The sequence below is a fragment of the Silene latifolia genome, chromosome 10 (assembly GCF_048544455.1).
Source record: "Silene latifolia isolate original U9 population chromosome 10, ASM4854445v1, whole genome shotgun sequence".
In the NCBI taxonomy this organism is placed as follows: domain Eukaryota; kingdom Viridiplantae; phylum Streptophyta; class Magnoliopsida; order Caryophyllales; family Caryophyllaceae; genus Silene; species Silene latifolia.
The window spans coordinates 11,761,890-11,781,132 of NC_133535.1; the positions used below are offsets into that span (position 1 = coordinate 11,761,890).

At 40.5% G+C, this 19,243-nt stretch overlaps 1 protein-coding gene across 2 annotated transcripts; it reads left to right on the forward strand.

Annotated features, from left to right (window-relative positions):
- Window positions 1–1,270: 1,270 nt before the first annotated feature.
- On the forward strand, window positions 1,271–10,502 carry LOC141605119 (beta-amylase 7). Of its 2 annotated transcripts, none has more exons than XM_074423775.1 (11): window positions 1,271–1,474; window positions 2,838–3,458; window positions 4,411–4,698; window positions 5,071–5,157; window positions 5,452–5,655; window positions 6,345–6,539; window positions 6,982–7,146; window positions 8,064–8,324; window positions 9,218–9,436; window positions 10,013–10,232; window positions 10,317–10,502. In XM_074423775.1, the coding sequence occupies exons 2-11, from the start codon at window positions 3,027–3,029 to the stop codon at window positions 10,343–10,345; spliced, it is 2,100 nt and encodes a 699-aa protein (XP_074279876.1). In that variant the 5' UTR covers window positions 1,271–1,474; window positions 2,838–3,026; the 3' UTR covers window positions 10,346–10,502. The 2 variants fall into 2 exon arrangements, with proteins under 2 accessions (XP_074279876.1, XP_074279875.1); XM_074423774.1 differs by having other exon boundaries at window positions 1,271–1,431.
- The last annotated feature ends 8,741 nt before the right edge of the window (window positions 10,503–19,243 follow it).

A 19,243-nucleotide genomic window follows, 5' to 3' on the forward strand; every position in this document is an offset into this window, starting at 1 on the left:
AACTCTATGCTTTAATATATTCTGACTGAAAGCTAGTTTGCTGAAACTTTTATTAGTTGCTGCACATTCACTCATAATATATCCATCATTAATTTGATCTAAAATTTCACAATAACAACTAATAAAATAACAACAAATATAATCACAACTAATAACAACTTAATTAGAATAATCAATCTACTTGCTGCTTTTTCATATTGAGAAATTGTTCTTTCAAAATCTGCATTTGATACTTTATTTCCTCTCCACTTGATACATCATCTTCTTCATTTTCATATCTCATATTTAACGACTTCGTTATCGTCATGTGATATTTTGTTAACCACATAACAAAGTGTTTGCACTCTTCACATTTGAAGTAAGCTTTCCTTGGGTTGTTTATCGACCCGGATATCTTACTGATCGCATTTTTCCACATCTATTACAAGGTTGATTTCTAAAATTAAGTTTTTCAATTGGGTTGCTTCTCAACCATGAGGATGAAGACATGATATGAAGGGAGAATGGAGAGGGGGGAACAAAGATAGAAAAAAAGGATAAAAGAAAGGAAAGATGGTTAAGAGGAAAGGTTGGAGTGTTAATGCTGCAAATGGAGGGAAACTTTTGGGAAAATGGAGGGAAAAGCAGTGTTATGTATTTTAGGACGCAAAACAGCCATGTCAGCAATCCACCAAGACACTTAACAGAGCTCTTAACGTTAAATTGTAGTTTGTCCACGGTTTAGAGTAAGTAGTTAAGTTTAGGGGTATAAGAGGAGATTTATAGAACTGAAGGGGTATATGGTAGAAAATGAGAAAACTGGAGGGTATATCATAGAAAAACCCTAAGAATTATATAAAGTAAACAAACATTTGTATAGATTATAGAATAAACAAAAATGTTAAGCCCAATACTTAAGAATAACTACCAAATATGTTAAGGCCCAATATATAGTTAGAAAAATTTGAGAGGGAAAATTCCTAGATTCGCCTATTTGTTTAGTAAATAGAGGATTTGATATCTTTGACTTAATAATGAAGTAATTAAAACAAATAATGGTCGAAAATCGAAATACAATTTTAATGGTTAAATATTAAAGTAATTTGATAAAATCGCTAGACCCGATAATGACCTTACCCAAACCCGACCCGTCCTGGTACATCATCTGACCCCGAAAACAACTCGCCCCGAAAGTGTAGGTTGGCCCGAAACGACCCAAGCCCGACATAACCCGACCTGATATGTCCGACTCAAATCCAACTCGACTGACCTGATGGTCACCTCTAAGCGTGCGTGAGGATGCCTTTTGGTTGGCACGCTTTAACTCTCCACACGCGTGAAAACCCCATCCTTCACATGCTCGCACGTTTCACCCCCAATTTTCTACTCTATCTCTCTCCTCCGCCGGAATAATCGCCGGAATTTGCGGATATCGCCGCCGTCGATTGCGCTGTATGTCAATTAACTTATCGTCTCTCTCCTTCACTTTCAAAAAGTAATAAATTCTAGGGTTTTAGATTATGGTGTAATCAGTAATCACTTTATCTGTTTATGAATTTCGTATTTTGTTACATCTGTGAATTTTATTGATTTTTGGCCGGTTTATAAATTTGTCAATTTTATTTACGTTTTACTGATCTTAGATGGTAGAGTACGCAAAAACTTGTTTTTGGTTCAAATGATCGCACTATGTCGGGGTGAGAACCGACATCTAACTTGGGATAAAAGAGTTTTTACCATTTGAGCTGACTCTTGCTCAGAAGTTTTCTTAGTATGCAAAAACTTGTGTAAGACAGTTTTACACTTTTACATAAATTTGTTGGAAATCCGCCTTCTAATTTACTTGAGTAGCCTCGTAAAACTAGTTACCAAGATAACTAGTGGTTTTACAGTAAGTTATTGTAAAACGATATTGTAAGATACTGTACAATGTTTAGGGACGGTATAAATTATCGGTATTGTAATTACCCAAGAAAAAACATACTCCCTCCTATTCACTAAGTTCTTCCACATTTGTTTTTGGGTAGAATTTAGTGGTATGGTATTATGTGGATGTAAATGAAAGTAAGAGAGAGAATATGGGGTCATAAGTTATTATAACCACAAATAATAGACAAATAAAGAAAGTGAAAGATCTTCGTGAATTTGACATTTTAGGAAATGTGGAAGATCTTAGAGAATAGGAGGGAGTATCAATTAATTTTTATGGTCTTGTTATGGTGTTATTGATTGGTAAGATTGAATGATTGATGTTTTAACTTAGGGTCCCCAACTCACTTACCCAAAGCGCATGCAGAAATGCTTGTACAGTGCGGTTTTATAAAAATGTTACTGTCAAACGGCCGATATAATTATTTTATCTAGATATCATGATAAAGAGTAAATTAGTACGGAGTACCATTATTTGTTGTAGGGTGTAAATGTGATTGGTTGATGGTTTTACACGTGAAACCATTTTGAGACTAAGTAAAGCGCAGGAGCCTCTGAATAGGCAGTGTGGGTAATGACAATGAGTTTGTGTATGTTGTGTACTAAATGTTTGCTGTCATTCTGTTAAGCTGTGTCATTGGATTAACTCAACTCTCGGGCTCTCTGTGAATCACTTGTTGGTTCGCTTGTATTCATATGATAGTGTATGCCGTGTTTCTTAATATTTTGTATCAGCATTCTACTTGATTCACTTGTATTGTAAGATTAGCTTCTTGTCAGTAAATTCATATGATGGCGTTTCTTAAAATCATTGTCAAGTTGTAATTCTTGTCCAAGTTTTCTTTAAAGTGAACTTCTGAAACTTGATAAATGAAGTCATTGCAATGTTAAAATGCCGACTGAAACAATTTGATTGTAATCATTTTTAGGTAATGCAAGGAGTTGTGTTTTTTCTCCCTGGTTTTTGATCGGGTAATCGAAATATTATCAGCAAGTAAGGCAATGCTGCTCAAAAGAATGCTGCAGTTCGTATTTGTGATGGGTGGTTCTATCAAACTATCTAAGTAATCCTTGTTGCAAATGAATTGGTCTCCACTTGTTTGTAGTGTCATTAGGAGATGAATATGGAAGATATGCAGAAACTGATTGGAACTATTGAAGACGATGAGGAGGAAGAGATGGAAATGGATGAGAAGGTAGAACAAGATGATGAAGATGGGAAGTGCATTTCAGCTTCTATGATGGTCAATATGGATGGAGGCATTGAGAGCAGCAACAATCAGTTTCATTATCAATCCCCATCTCAAGAACAGTCTTCTAGCCAGGGAGGAGGTGCTAAAAGGCCTAGACCTTTAGAGGAGAAAGAGAGAACAAAGCTGCGAGAGCGGCACAGGAGAGCCATTACAGCAAAAATCCTCACTGGGCTACGTCGCCATGGAAATTACAATCTTAGGGTCAGAGCTGATATAAATGATGTAATAGCAGCTTTAGCAAGGGAAGCTGGTTGGGTTGTGCTTCCTGATGGTACTACTTATCCTTCACAATCTCAGGTACTAAAGGTTCTAACTTTTGCGAGCTCACTGCTCACCTTTCTATGGTGATGGTTGAGACTTGTGTTAAAAATGCATCCAAGTTAACTCTTTGTTACGATACAAAAAGACGGAGGGAGGGGTGATGTAGCACGGCCATTTTCCTTCCAAGTATTTCCTATTTTAGAAGAATTTTATTTTGCCTTGTAGGGCTGGCAATGAAGGGACCTGTTGTCCCTCCTCGATGCCCTCCAACTCATTTTTTCTAACCAAACAAAGAATATTGTTCCCCTCTCCCCCCTTCCCTTTACTTCTAAATACCTCCATCGAAACAAAGGGTAAGAGTTTTTGACTGTTAATGCATGTAGGAGAGCTGGTGATTTATGCAAAAAGAACTTAAAGGTAAAGGGTTGGCAGCTTTTGTCGCTGTGATGCAGTTTCACCTTTTTTTTCTGGTGAAAGGGTTGATGGAAGGCTCAATCCTTAATACAAGGGAGCCGAAACTTCGATAATGAGCCGCTACTTATCTGAACTCGATCCTTCACTAAGTTGGCTGCTAAAGATATGGTTTAATGCAACAGATCACACAAGAATAATTAGAATGATGTAGTCTGCCTAGTCTCTGGTGGTCTAGTATCTTGCGTGTTCTAGTCTCCTGGATTACCACTTTGATTGTTTGTTATGCATCTAACCCTGAAGTTTTGTGGGTTATAAAATGGAATTCGAACTGTGGCTTATTCCATTACTTCGCTCAATATATAAAGCTTTCAGTAGGATGAGGCAAGATGTAATTCCTGGCTTTTAGTGATGGAATCGTTTGTTAAGAGGCCATCATCTGCTTACTCCCTTGGTAGATCATGTATGCCATCGGCAATTCCTGGTCTTGAGTGACAGAATTTATGGTAACAGACATCGAATAACTTCAGAATATGTGGATACCTGAGATATTGACTACTAATTTTTATTTAACTAGGGCTCAAGGGTTTCTGGCGACCATTCAACACCAGCAACTACTCCGTCTCCACAAGTTTTGCCCCAGCAGACTCAGACTGCTTCGCTCAATGAAGTTTTTACTGGCTTTCAAAATGCAGTGGAATATAATGCATGTCAAGGAAAAGGTGTTTTTGTCCCAGTCACACCGCCTTATGATGTATCCTGCAATAAACATTTGCATATATCCTCTACAGTAGGAAGCAGGGTCGAAGTGTCAGGCAATGATCCTCTTATAAGTACATCTGTAAATACTGCTGATAACAAACAGGTGTATATTTCTCTTCTCTTACCATTTCTTTAGTCATCAAATATTGTAATTATTGCATATCAGAAAATAGCACTATGCTTTCTGCTTAAAAAATGATTGAGGTGTGTAATTTGACTCGATGATATATGCTTACTGATTTCTTCCTTGTATATATAAGAATAATAAGGTAAAGAATAATAATAATAATAAATATATGTGGTTTTTATGCGTATTGCTTAATCCAACAAATAATCATTTGTGGTGTCTCCGGGCCAGTGTCAGTACTGGTGATAAAAAGTAAAAACTATAGCAGCAGATGCTTCACTGGTGTAAAAAAGTACTTTTTTCCTTTTCTGCTGCTAATTCTGTAATCTGCTTCGTTTAACATGATAGGTTGTTGATCCAACCTCATGTCCCTCAAGACTAATTGAGCATGACTTTGCTGGGACTACATACATTCCAGTTTATGTGATGTTACCAGTGAGTTTTTCTTTTCTGTTCCTCTGCCCAATATATTATTTTCAGTTTGATTATATACTTGATCTGATATTGTTTTTCACTGAAAGTGGATATATTTCTCATCTTTCTGCTGTAAAAACTATTGTGCAATTCTTAGATTCCAATTGATCTGGAATTGCATTCTTGACTCGGTGCGCTTGTGCTGAACATTAATAATACAGATTACAGAGTATCTATATTCTATAGTTTATAGAAATGTTGGTCGTTTTCAACTTTTGACTTGAGTATATGATATTTTTTTGTTTTGTGTTGCAGTTAGGGGTCATAAATATGAAATGTGAGCTTAGTGATCCTGATGGGATGCTGAAGCAGCTTAGGGTTTTGAAATCTATCAATGTTGACGGTGTTATGATTGATTGTTGGTGGGGGGTAGTGGAAGCGCATGCACCGCAGGAATACAACTGGACTGGGTACAAAAGACTGTTTCAGATTGTAAGAGACCTCAAATTGAAGTTACAGGTATTCTTAGGCTGATAGGAGACATACTAGTATTTGTTTATGCTTAAAATTGTGAAGTAGCTTTCGGTCTATGCAATCCTCGACCTAATTTCATTATGAGTCGTCCAGAAATAGTTTTTTGTGATTTCAATACATGGGTAAGATTGCATACCTCGAGCTTCCCCTGCCTCGTTACGCCACCATATGTGCCTTTAAGGCAGCGGGATACTGTTGTATGCTGATACAAAATGAAGTAATGAACCTTAAAGGTTGTAAAAGTGTGACTTAAACACTAGGAAGCAACTTCTTTTCTAATAATCTCCTAAGGTGGATCATGAGTGCCGTTTTAAGAATATGTGACAGCTACTTCTTTGGTGGTTGGAAACCACCATCACTTGGGTCATGGAAGACGATGAACAAAGTTGCTTCCTAGTGTTTTAAGTCACGCTCTTCATATGCTTCCTATTGTTCAATTGATGAAGTTAAATACGCTCTTGTTAGGGGATCCATTTATCGAGTTATCATCGAAGTTTTACTTGAGAATGTAAAAACATTAAGTTGAGAGCTAGTTTTAAGTTTGGATGATTTAAGTATATGTTCAGACAAGTGGAAAATGAAGGAGTGAATCAGTAAATGTGATTTTACAATATGCATGTAGGTTAAATTTTTGCAATGTTTACATTGATTATTATAGTGCTTGCTTCTTGCAGGCCGTAATGTCATTTCATCAATGTGGAGGAAACTTCCTCGATGATGTTTGCATTCCCTTGCCCCTTTGGGTGGCAGAAATTGGTCATAGTAACCCTGACATATTCTTTACCGATAAAGAGGGACGGCGAAACACTGAATGCCTCTCATGGGGTGTTGACAAGGAACGGGTTCTGAGAGGTCGAACAGCAATTGAGGTGATTTTTTTTTTTTTTTTTTTTTTTTTTTTTTTTTTTTGTGGTTGGCCATAATTATTCAAATTTGACTCTTTTCTACTAATGTTTATAGATCTCGCCAGCAGGCACTCAATTGATAGTTAGACTTTAAGAAAGACCTTTATACTCGTGTAGACTTGTTATAAACAACTGTGCCCATTTAGATTTCCCTTACCCTGCCAACTGCCAACATAATAAACTTGGACGGTGGTGGCGTTATCTTCTCTGTTCCAAGCCGTACTTCCGGTTTTAAATATGCCGGTGTTTAGTCTTTCCGTTGACAGTTCTCTCTCAAGTCTCACCACTATTCAAACTGCAATGTTCAATAGAACTGATAACCAACAATCTGATGTACATTCACTCCTTTTTTGTTGTCATTTTTGGGGAGGTTATTGGTCTTATGTCCTGTATAAATATACTGTAGGTTTACTTTGACTTTATGCGGAGCTTCAGGATAGAGTTTGATGAGTTTTTTGAAGATGGGATCATATCTATGGTGGTTGTCGGACTTGGCCCTAGTGGAGATTTGAGATACCCTTCTTATCCGGTTAAGCATGGTTGGAGATACCCGGGCGTTGGAGAATTCCAGGTATTTCTCTTTTAACTCTTTCAATCATGTGCAAGTTTATAATCTTACACTCACATGGCTTCTTCAGCTGAATTTTGATTTTCTGGTTAACTCTGACATATAATAATTCGAGAAATGGGTGATAAGTTATATGTGCAAGGCGCTCCTAACCATTTGCCTTTAATATTTGGGACTTTTGATGCTTCTGCATGCATTTTGTTTTTAAATGTTTATGGTATTTGTAAAATTTATTTTGATCCGTAGATCTCTCATGGGACCAAATGTTTCATTATACTTTATTTTGGATATAATGAATAGATCATAATATCTTTTTTAACCGTACTACGCATCTTTATGCATGAAATAGCAGTGGTCATACTATTGTAGCCCAAGGGTCATTTGGAAACCGACTTTTGCAGTTTTGCTTATGAATGGTTGTGTATGTATGACTTCCGTTTTCCTGCTTGGAGAGGGGGTGTTTTGGAGGTGTCGACTGTCGAGTTACTGAAAAGGGTGATGGAATTTACTTCTCCAGCTTTTTTCTTGTGCTCATCACCCCATCAATTCTCTCTCCTATATTTCGAAGAGTGGGAAAGGTCACCATTTTTTGGTTCTAGATTATATGAAATAAAGCAAATGACTCACTTTACCAATTGCACTCTTTTTATTGTGAAGTGGCAGTCATTCAGTGAGATTCTTGATCCAATTTTTATATTGAGTCAACCAAAACAGCCTTTTTGTGTTGTTACACGAGGAATGACTTTGTACATCTGACCCCCATCCTGCCTTTTGCAGGATCAATTGAGGTAATGTTGTTTATCATTCATTTTGTTTGTCAAGAGTCGGTTTTCTGCTGCTCCCTCTGCAATGTGACTCTTTAGATGCATCATGTGTGTGTATTTGTATAAAAGTCAACGATCCTATGTCCTGCTTGGCAGTGTTATGATCAGTATCTATTGAAAAGCTTACAAAAGGCAGCAGAGGCCAGAGGGCACTCATTTTGGGGTAAACCACCAACTAATGCAGGTTTCTACAACTCACGACCAAATGAGACGGGATTTTTCTGTGATGGAGGTGACTATGATGGCTATTACGGCAGGTTCTTTCTTAACTGGTATTCTCGTGTCTTAGTTGACCATGGTGACCTGATACTTTCCCTGGCCAAGCTAGCTTTCGACGGAACTTGTATTGCTGCAAAGGTGAGCTGACCAACTATAGCTTTTATTGTATTCATTGAGAAAAATTAAGTAGACCGTGTGTGCGACTTCATCTAGCTTAATTAGAATATCTTCCACGCCACCTATTAGTCTGTGCCTGCACTCAATTTCCTAGTGTTTTTTTCCCCAGTTGAAATTCTAAAGAAAAAATATAACTAGGTTTTGCACACAGGGATTTCAATTGATCCCTGCTGCTATCCCATCGATTGGACTTGATACTGACAGAGTGCATGCAAATCTTGAAACTTTAAACCCAATGGATTTGGCTCAGATCGAGATCAATTCACAGGGAAATGGATTTAGATCTTATCTTTGAGATTCAGATCTGCCCAAGTTAGCAAAATTTCACAAATTCAAGCCTATTAAGTCGATGCTTATGGATCCAGATCCAGATACTTGAACTTTTCGACTTGTGGATCAGGGTCAAATCTGGATCGACACTGCGCCTTATGAATCTAGGTCCGAGGGATTCCGACAAGATGCAACTGGATCCCGTCCTGATCTGGCTCATTGGCATCCCTAGTTGCACGGCCATCACCCCTAACGCGGAAACCTATTTTTGTTGTGTTACTTAAACATCTGTTTTAGCTGACTGTTTTTGAATCTCGTATTCATGACAGAACTGTAGCTTATGTATCAATTAATAAGCAAATTAATATTGGTATTAATATCGAGTGTCTCTCCTATAAATACCCCTAGTAGTGATTGGAGTAGGATAACTTGTAATTAGGTACATTGTGCTCAATGTCAAATCACAACTCACAAATAGCCAAGAAATAGAAATCAATGCTTTTCTCGCAAAACCATGTTTGTGAAGCTTCTGTTGTTTTGAACTACTGAGAGCCTAATATTTCACCCAAATCAATTCCGAGCAGGTACCAGGAATACATTGGTGGTATAAAACTGCTAGTCATGCAGCTGAGCTGACTGCAGGCTTTTACAACCCATGCAACCGTGATGGCTATGCTGCAGTAATGTCCATGTTAAAGAAGCATGGAGTGGCTTTGGAGTTCAATACCTCAGATGTTGGCATGTTAGGAGACCTTGGAGATTATGCTGAGGCACTAGCAGACCCGGGAGGGGTTGCTTGGCAAGTAAGAAACGATTTTTATTGTTGCTTTGCAGCTTTTTCCGTCGGCACTCTATTCCCGAAAAATGTATATTTGTTTTGTATTTTTTGGTCTGGAGAACCCTCTTTAGTACGGATTGAACTGGGTAGGACCACAAGGATGACAAAACTCTCCGTTGTGAGTTTCAACTCTCCATTCTTACAGAATTGAGCTCAAGACTTTGTCCCTTACTGCTCGAGACCTCTAGTTAAGCTAGATAAACCCACTACCAATTATCAGTTGTCGATCTAAAGATCGCTAGTTAAGCTAGATCCACCACTTATTGATCTAAAACCCCAGGGGTATGTGGAAAATTGTTATCAGTTGGTCTTCCATGTAGCGGTCTCATATAGATATAACGAGGGACCAACCCATTCAAGTAGAAGTAACTCCACTGATTTACCTACAAACCCGATAAAAACTCCTCATAAAGTAGTAACTTACCTATCATATAGCTCGATCACATGAGAATCTTATTATGAAACCGTATCATTGTTCATTATATATAGAAGTGTGAAATGGTAATTGTCGGGATTAATATTCCTGTGTTCTTTCATGTAGGTGCTAAATGCTGCATGGGATTTTTCACTTCCAGTTGCCAGTGAGAATTCTCTTCCCTGCCATCATAGAGAAGGATATAACAAACTACTAGAAAACGCAAAGCCTAACCATGACCCTGATAGACGACATTTGCTCTCATTTGCGTACCAGAGGCTTAGTCCTCAACTCACAGAACGACAAAATCTCACAGAGTTCGAAAGATTTGTAAAGAGAATGCATGGTAAGATTATTATGACCCTGCCTTACTTGTCAATTGAATTTTAAGAAGCAGAATATAATATGGTGTAATGCTCGCGAATTGCAGGAGATGCAGTTCTTGACCCCCATTATTGAAGATTGATTATCCATATTTTATGAAGACATTAATTAATTATTCATGCCAGAATTTGTATAGAGCCATAGGCTTGAATTGCCTGAATAGATGATCTCATGATGTATATCCAAGATAACCTTCATTCTTCACTAATACAAAGGCTGCTATATTAGTTCCGCTCTTGGCTCTTCTTATTCGACTATTGAGACTTGAAGGACCTCTCTGTTTTTTTTTTTTTAACGGCTGTTGTTTATATACGAGATTACGACTTCCTTGGTATATACTTGAGGGCTGAGGCAGCCTGAATGCAGGTGAAACAAGTAACTATAGTTTTTACAATTATTAACCCCAAAGTCGGTCAGACAACAACTCCGATCTAAACCCTCTACGGAGTTGAAATTAAAATGAAACTAAAAAAAATAAAAAAATACTCCACAATTGAAGATTTTGAATCAAATTAATAAAACGTTTGATGTACACACAAATATTTGATTGTTTATCAAAGGGTTTTTGGTCAGGGAGTGCCTAACATTTACCCTCATTGGCACCAAGGTACCTAACTTTTTACTTTTTGCCCAAAGGTACCTAAAATTTTATGTTGACTTGTCGAGAGTGCCAAATCTTAATTGCTTAGTTAAAAAAAAGTCAGATTTCCGTCAAAACTAACGGAAAACGTAATGAAGACCTTACTTTTTCTCTTTAATCCTTTACCTAAAAATAATTTTTCATTAAATTAACCCCTTCTTCATTTCCTCCAACCAATCCTAATAAACCACCCTCTTCATTTCCCCTATCTAATTCAATTTTCCTCTACCATAGACTAATTCAACAAGAAAAAAAATACTTTGTAACTAACAAGTACAATACCCATAATATCTAAGGGTTTAAGAAGAGAGAAGTAATGGAGTTTCAAAAGGATGCAAGATAAAGATAAATGATAGGGAGAAGATGATTAGAGTTGAAACTTGAAAGTAAGAAGGTGAAGATGAGTAACAAAGAAGATGATAAAGAACAACAATGGAGATTGATAATAATTATATGTATGAGTTGCAAATCGTGCTATAGTTCTTGAAGAGGAAAAAATAGATTAGGATTACAAGTTTTGTGGTGGTAATTGAGAGATAGATGGTGGGGAAAAATAGGTAAGTAAGGAGGGTGGTTATGGGGTTGGGTAATGGGAGGGAGATTTGGAGGAGGAAGAAAGGTTGAGGAGTGAGACAGTGAGTTAGTGAATTAACAATGGTATTATAAGATCTTAATTGTAATTATAAGTTTAAAACAATTTTTATTTATGTTTTTTTGTTAATTTTAGCGGAATCTTGACTATTTTTAACGGAATTCGTCAATTGGTATTTATTAACAAACAAAATATGAATTTTAGGTACCATTGGGCAAAAAATAAAAAGTTAGGTACCTTGGTGCCAATGAGGCTAAATGTTAGATACTCCCTGACAAAAAACCCTTTATCAAAATTCTATCCGAAGTTGAACCTAAGCCATATCTATGAGTCCAAATCAGGTTGCATTATATTGTTTATTAAAATTCTATCCGAAGTTGTTTTGACTGACGAAGGAGGTATTACTTTTTTTTTTCTATCATGTCAAAGATTTAAATCTCCATTATAAGTGATACCGTACTATTATACTCCCTCCCATTCATAATAAACCTCCCCATTTCATTTTTCGGTTATTCACAATAACCTCCCTATTTCCTTTTTTGGTAAGTGTTTGTGTGGTCCAAATTTAATTGTATGGTGGGGTAGTGTATTTGTGTGGTCCAAATTTAATTATATGGTGGGGTAGTGTGTTTCCTTAATTTTTGTGCCAAAATGAAATGAGAGGTTTATTATGAATGGGAGGGAGTATTTGTTTTATAAGGCGATTCTGTTTATGCAACTAGTTCACCTAAATTGTTTCATTCAAAAAAAAGTTGTAGAAAAATACAAATGATAAAAAAAAAAACTTTGACATTGTCCTCCACATAACAATATCGAGTAATGATGGTAAGATAAAGACGAAATTTACTTAGTTGTAGAAAAATACAAATGATAAAAAAAAAACTGAGACATTGTCCTCCACATAACAATATCGAGTAATGATGGTAAGATAATGACGAAATTTACTTTGACACTTATAAGCTTTGGACAACCAACAAGATACAAGTATACCTTTACAACAAAGGTTTGATTTTATTCACACGATATACTTGTATATTGTTTGTCCAAAGCTTTAACAAAAGTAATTTTGATCATTATTTTGCCATCACTGACTGTTTTGGTAAATTTCTACCAAATTAGGGTTAAAGTGGTCTTAGCGTTAGGTCAATATTGCGATTTATGTGAACGTTGTATGTTATCCTGTTTGAACGATGAATGTAATGAACACAAGCAATTTTGGTGACGCGGAAAACCCAATGTGGGAAACAACCGCGGGGGGAGACGGAATCCCACCAATATTTTCACTATAATTCGAGAGGAAATACAGTTCTTATGCTTGCTATGAATGCTAAAGTGTAATTCTTGTCTCTTTCGATGATCTTTCTTCTTTGCATTGAGGCTCCTTATATAGGGGAGGTCGAGGAGCTAGGGTTTCTTACTTCTCCTCCAAGTTATTCCTAATTTGACATTAGGTAGGACTGTCCTTCTTCAGATCTCGCAAGATGTTGGACCCTCATAAGCTTCTCCCGCGTGGACCTTCGGCCCATATCCTGCGCTGATTGCCGATGCTGGCATCCTGGCTTCCTGGTATCCTGCATCCCGTAACATTCCCAGGCCTGCTGCCCCAAGTCAACCCATATCCATATTTTGGGCCTAACAGTTTGCCCCCAATTTTCTGCGAAAAGTGCAACCCTAATTATTTGAGCGGGAAATTGCAGTGTATCGTTGAGTGACTTCTCGCATACTCCATTTCAATTCACATTTCAGAAACCCCAACTACCCTCTCCTATTTAATCTCATCCGCCCACCATTTTCTCTTTCATCATCATTTCATCTCCTCAAACCTCTCAAACTTCCGTCTCCCCAAATTCCTTCTTTGTCAACACCCTTTCACTGCCAGCGCCGCCTTCATCCGTCCTCTCAGGTACTTCCATTTCTCCCTCCTCGTTTATTATGGCTAAGACTCGCTTAACTTCATCTTCCTCCACCACCATCGACCTTGAAAACGACGACTTCCCCACACAGGGAGTCCTCAAAAGACCACACTCCGGTGACTCCCACCTTACCCAGGAGGATATACCTAGAATCAAAGCTCTGCTGGGGCTAGGTGATGATGTGGTGATCCACATCCCCAAACCTGGTCAGAAAGCAGACGCTTTTCGTTCGGGGTGGATCTGCTTGTACACCTACCCCTTTGTCCTTGGTCTCAAATTTCCGTTCCCCCCAATGATCCAAGAGTTCATCCGCTTGAACTCTCTCCCTATGGCCCAAATTGCTCCTTATGCGTGGAGGATCCTCCTGTCCACCGTTGCTCTGAACAATAGCATGGGCGCCGAGATTGGTTTATCAGATCTGGCCCATAGGTTCGAGTGCCGATCACTGGGGCACGGCCAATATACTTTTAGGTCTGTGGAGAAGACCGAAAACTTCCTCCTCTCGGCGGCAAAAGGGAAGGACGATGGGTGGTATGAGGATTTCTTCTACATCAAGCTCGAGTCTCTTCCCATTCGTGCCGACTACCTGTTCGAACACTGGGTTTTCGCCAAGAGTAAGTGCATTTGCATGTTCATTCATAATTGCCCCCGTCGCTTACTATTCTTACTCTTTGATTTGACGAAACTCAAGAACCCCGAGAAATCCGAGGACGAGGATACTTCTGTTGCCAAGCTCTTTTCCATCCCTGAAGATCGTAGATCATTCCCCCTCCTGCTTGCTGGTTTAGACGACTCTGCTGCCGAGGAAACCATGTCTTCTGGTAAACACCCCTCAATCCCTTGGAATTCCCTGTCTCCTATGATTCTTTATTCTGACCCCCTGCGTCCCTGTGCTCCTGTAGGAAGTGCCAAACCATCTGCCTCCGAGATCTTAATGCGCCATGCCAGGAAGAGGACTGCTGACTCCTCTCACTCTCCTGCCTCCTCAAGAAGAAGATCCTCTTCTAGGCCTGCTCCAGAGCCTATTGAAGCTACCCCCAATATCGCGCGCTCCTGGGTCCCCCATCCATTCTGATGAACTGCTTCTACGCCTCCCTGCTGAGTTTGGGGACGCTGATCGGGCCAACTACTGGCCTGCACTAGAAAGGCTTCTGACCCCAGCTTGCTCAAAGGCGTTTGACTCGACTGCCCCCCAGGAGATGACCAACCTGGCTGCAGAGCACTGCTTCCTGGTGAGCCTCCTTTTACTGCTTCTCCTCTCCCTTTGCCCTTGTGATTCTACGACTAACGTGCTCTTTTTGTTTACTTCAGGCTCTCCAATCTTCTCTCTACCTTCGCAAGATGTTGCAGAGGGCTAAGGTTGAATGTCTGGCTTCTGTGGGGAAGAACAAGGAGCTCACAGCCACCTGTGCCAAGTTGAAGGAGCGACTCCACACGACTTTCCCGGGAGAAGGAGGCGACCAAAGATCGGTGGCGAGGACCCGGGAGGCCAACTGCGTTCGACCTGCAGGTTAACAAAGGCGAGGCCCGTGCTAAAGAGATGGCCGAGCCGGCCAAGAATGTGGGAGCCTATCTTTGCTTTTGAGGGGCGGATTGATTGACCGCATCCGTGCTTATACCGAGGGAAGCACACATCCTGGAACCCGAAGAGGAGCCGGCTGAATTTGCTCGTGCATTTCCCAATGGCATGGACACAGAGTGCCCTGTTTCCTCCCGAGGTGAAGTGCTAACCCGAGCCCGAGTATTCAGCCATGGATATTTCTGGAGCCATCTCTGGGACCGTAGAGGAGATCCTGGCTGTGGAGGCCGGCAATGGTGCTACTGCAACTCCTGAGGCTGTCCAGGTACCTGCAACGGAGAAGCAAATAGAGCATGGGGAGCGAGCAACATCGGGGAAGCGGTGTTGAGAGGATTGACCTCTCTTAAATTTTATTTTAAATTATCTGGGGACTTGGCCCTGTGTGGCGCAAGTTTTGTAAAAAACTATTTTCTTTTTTGGTCCGTTTTGTGCCTGCCGGTGTGCAGGCGTTGAACTCTTGATGGCGCCTGCTAAAGGTAGCAGGTGCCCTATTTTAAAGTAGCTCTGGGCCCAGGTTTTCAGGCCTCACTTTTGTTATACTTGCATTTTTGCCACTAGTTTAAGTCTTGATTCCACATTGATATACCAGGAAGTGACCGGCTCCGGTGCACGACCCTTTTTTTGGCGATAGATTGTTGATAACGTATTTCACCCATGACGTGAAATACCTTATCACTAGGGTTGGCTGACTTAGAGCTTACCTTCATTGAATACTTCTGACTAACAAGGAGTGTTGCGCTCCTTGTGGTTCCAGACGTTTGAAATCCGTGCGTGCACCCATTGATCTACGACATAGCTAGCTAAGGAATTACTGAGTTAACGTTAAGGTATGGGTGGTCTTAGTATGCCGAACCCTGCGCGCTACCTCGGCGTATGCTCTCCATGTGGCTTGACTTTAGATAAACGTCTCGCGGCCTCACATGGCAGGGGCTGGACCCTCAAAGTGTGCCTCATCTGACAAGTAACCAACATTAGTACCAAAGCCCTTCTTCGTAGAAGCATTATAAAGTCCAAAGTAGTGCAAATTACCAGTCTTTGTCTCATGGTGTTCCAGGGCAACACCTGGATCCAGGAAGCCACAGCCTGTACTACTCGGTTTTAAAACGACTCTTTCTAAAAAAAAAAAGAAAAACTAAAAGGAAAAAAGTTTTCATAAAACATTCTAATGCCTAAGGCATATACTAACCCCCACCCTTTTTTTTTTTTTTTTTTTTTTTTTTTTTTTTTTTTTTTTTTTTTTTTTTTTTCACGGACTTTCGAAGGGTCCTTTGTACACTAAAGTTTTGGCACTTTGTCAGACAAAGTACCGTTTCAAGTGACGGATGTTCCAGGGTTTATCCAGGATTTGACCGTGCATGGTCATCAACCTGTATGCCCCATTCTTAACAATGCTTTCGACACGATATGGCCCTTCCCATTTATAGGCGAATTTGCACCTTGTGTGGTTCTTGGTATTTTCAAATACCCTTCTTAGTACTAGGTCCCCTACTTCGAGGGTCCTGATTCTGACATTCTTGTTATATGTCCTTGCTACGGATTGCTTATATGATGCCATACGTATGTAAGCACTTTCTCGCAGCTCATCAACTGTATCCAGGCTCCTAGTCATTTCGACTTGGTTTTGCTCCGCCGTTTGACAGCCGTATCTGTGTGTGGGTACCAGGACTTCTGAAGGTATCACTGCCTCCGCTCCGTATACCAGGCTAAACGGAGTTTGACCCGTTGCCATCTTTGGTGTTGTTCTGTCTGACCAGAGTACCAGTGGTAGTTCATCTGCCCATTTTCCTCCTAACTCTTCCAGCCGCTTCCTGAGGTTCTCCACGATAATTTTATTGCTGGACTCAGCTTGGCCGTTGGTTTGTGGATACCTGGGGGCTGACTTTCTCAGTGTTATGTTCCATCGTGCACAGAAGCCTTCAGTGTTATCTGATATGAACTGGGACCCGTTGTCGCATATGATCTCGGATGGTATCCCAAATCTGCTTATGATGTTGCGCTTGATGAAAGAGATCACCTGTTGTTCTTTTACCTCTGTCATGGCTTCTGCTTCAATCCATTTTGAGAAGTAGTCGGTCATCGCTAGCATATATACTCTGTTTCCTGGAGCCCTGGGTAGCTTTCCCACTATGTCCATGCCCCACATCATGAATGGCCATGGAGAGATAATTGGATGCATTGGTTCTGCTGGCTGGTGAATCGCTGGAGCCGCCTTTTGACATGATTTACAACGTTTGGCATGGTTTATGGCGTCTGCGCGCATTGTGGGCCAGAAATACCCCTGCCTTAAGATTTTGTTTGACAGGCTTCGTCCTCCAGCGTGGTTCCCACATTCTCCACTTTGTGCATGTCTTGCGATTGTTTCGCTTCCTCCTTGCTTAAGCACCGAGGCATGGTCACGCCAATGATTTTCTGAAGAGAATATTATCAATCATGATATACCTGGAAGCTTTTATTCTGAAACTTTGTGCTTCCTTTCTGTCTTCAGGGAGCGTCCCATCCCTTAGCCAATTTAGGTATGGAATCCTCCAATCTGCATCCTGCTGTCCCACTGGGGAAACCAGCATTTTGGTTCCCTGTACGCGCTGCATGTGTACACCCTTTCTTGTGGAATCCAAGTCGGCTCTTTACGGATGGTCAGGGGTCAACACGTGAGTAATTGGTATGTTTGACGGCTACGTCTGTGGGCTGGAAGGTTGCCCCAGCGTAGCCGGGCATCGACCTCCACGTTCGATCTCGTGGCACCCGAGTTATCTTGAATGTCCTAAACTTTGATTTACGCTCTGTGGCTATCTTCAGGTAGGCTATCATCTTTGAGTCTCGTGCCACATATTCGTTGTTCACATGATTTACCACAAGTAAGGAGTCACTATATACTCTTAGGTTCCTTACCTTGAGCCCCCGACGCCATCTGCATCCCAAGTATAAGAGCTTCATACTCGGCCTCATTATTGGTTGCCTTGAATTCGCACCTAATGGCTTGCACTATCATATCCCCTTTAGGAGATCGCATCTAAACCCACACCACCCCTCTAGCATTTGAGGCTCCGTCAATATACGGGTCCACACCTCACCATCCTGGCTTCCCATCATCGTCGCATTCCTTCCTCTGCTTCCCCACGAGTTGCGGGCGAAGTCGAGACGAAATCTGCTAGGGCTTTGGATTTTATCGCCGTTCGGGTTCAAATTGCAAGTCATAGCCACTAAGATGTACCGACCACTTAGTCATTCTGCCCGAAAGTTCAGGCTTCCTCATAATAGTCTTTAGCGGGTAATTGGTTATGACATGGATGGTGTGAGATTCAAAGTACGGCCGCATTTATAAGAGGCGATAACCAAAGCCGTGCTAATTTTTCAAAAGAAGTGTATCTGGTCTCTGCAGGGAGCAGAGACTTGCTGATATAATATATGGGATGCTGCACTCCTTCTTGTTCTTTAACCAGAACTGCGCTTACGGCTGCTTCCGTGACTGATAGATACAAAAATAGCGGTTCCCCTTGCTCAGGCTTCGCGAGTAATGGTGGCGTGCTTAGGTAGCTTTTGAGTTCGGCGAACGCTTTTTCATGCTCTTTGGTCCATTCGAATTTCTGACTCTTCCTCAATATATCATAGAATAGTTTGCACCTATCCGAGGCCCTTGATATGAACCTATTTAGGGCCGCCACCTTTCCTGCTAGCTTCTGCACATCTTTTGGCTTCTGGGGTGATTCCAGTTGGAGTATTGCTCTTATCTGCTCCTTGCTTGCCTCAATTCCCCTCTGTATTACCATATACCCTAGGAATTTTCCCGAGGATACCCCAAATGAGCATTTGGATGGATTAAGTTTCATTTTAAATTCTCTCAATGTCTGGAATGTATCTGCCAAGTGCTCCATGTGCATTTCTGCTTTTTTGGATTTTACCACCATGTCGTCAATGTATACTTCCATGGTCTTTCCTATTTGCTGCTTGAACATTTTATTTACCAACCGTTGATAGGTGGACCCGGCGTTCTTTAGGCCGAAGGGCATGACCTTGTAACAATATATGCCCCTCTCCGACATGAATGCTGTCTTTTCTTGATCTTGTGGATGCATCTTGATTTGATTGTAACCGCTCCAGGCATCGAGGAAAGTGAGTACCTCATGTCCCGCAGTAGCGTCCACCATTGCGTCGATATGTGGTAGTGGGAAGGGATCCTTGGGACAAGCTTTGTTTAGATCTGTGAAGTCTACGCATACTCTCCACTTACCGTTCTTTTTGGGTACCACTA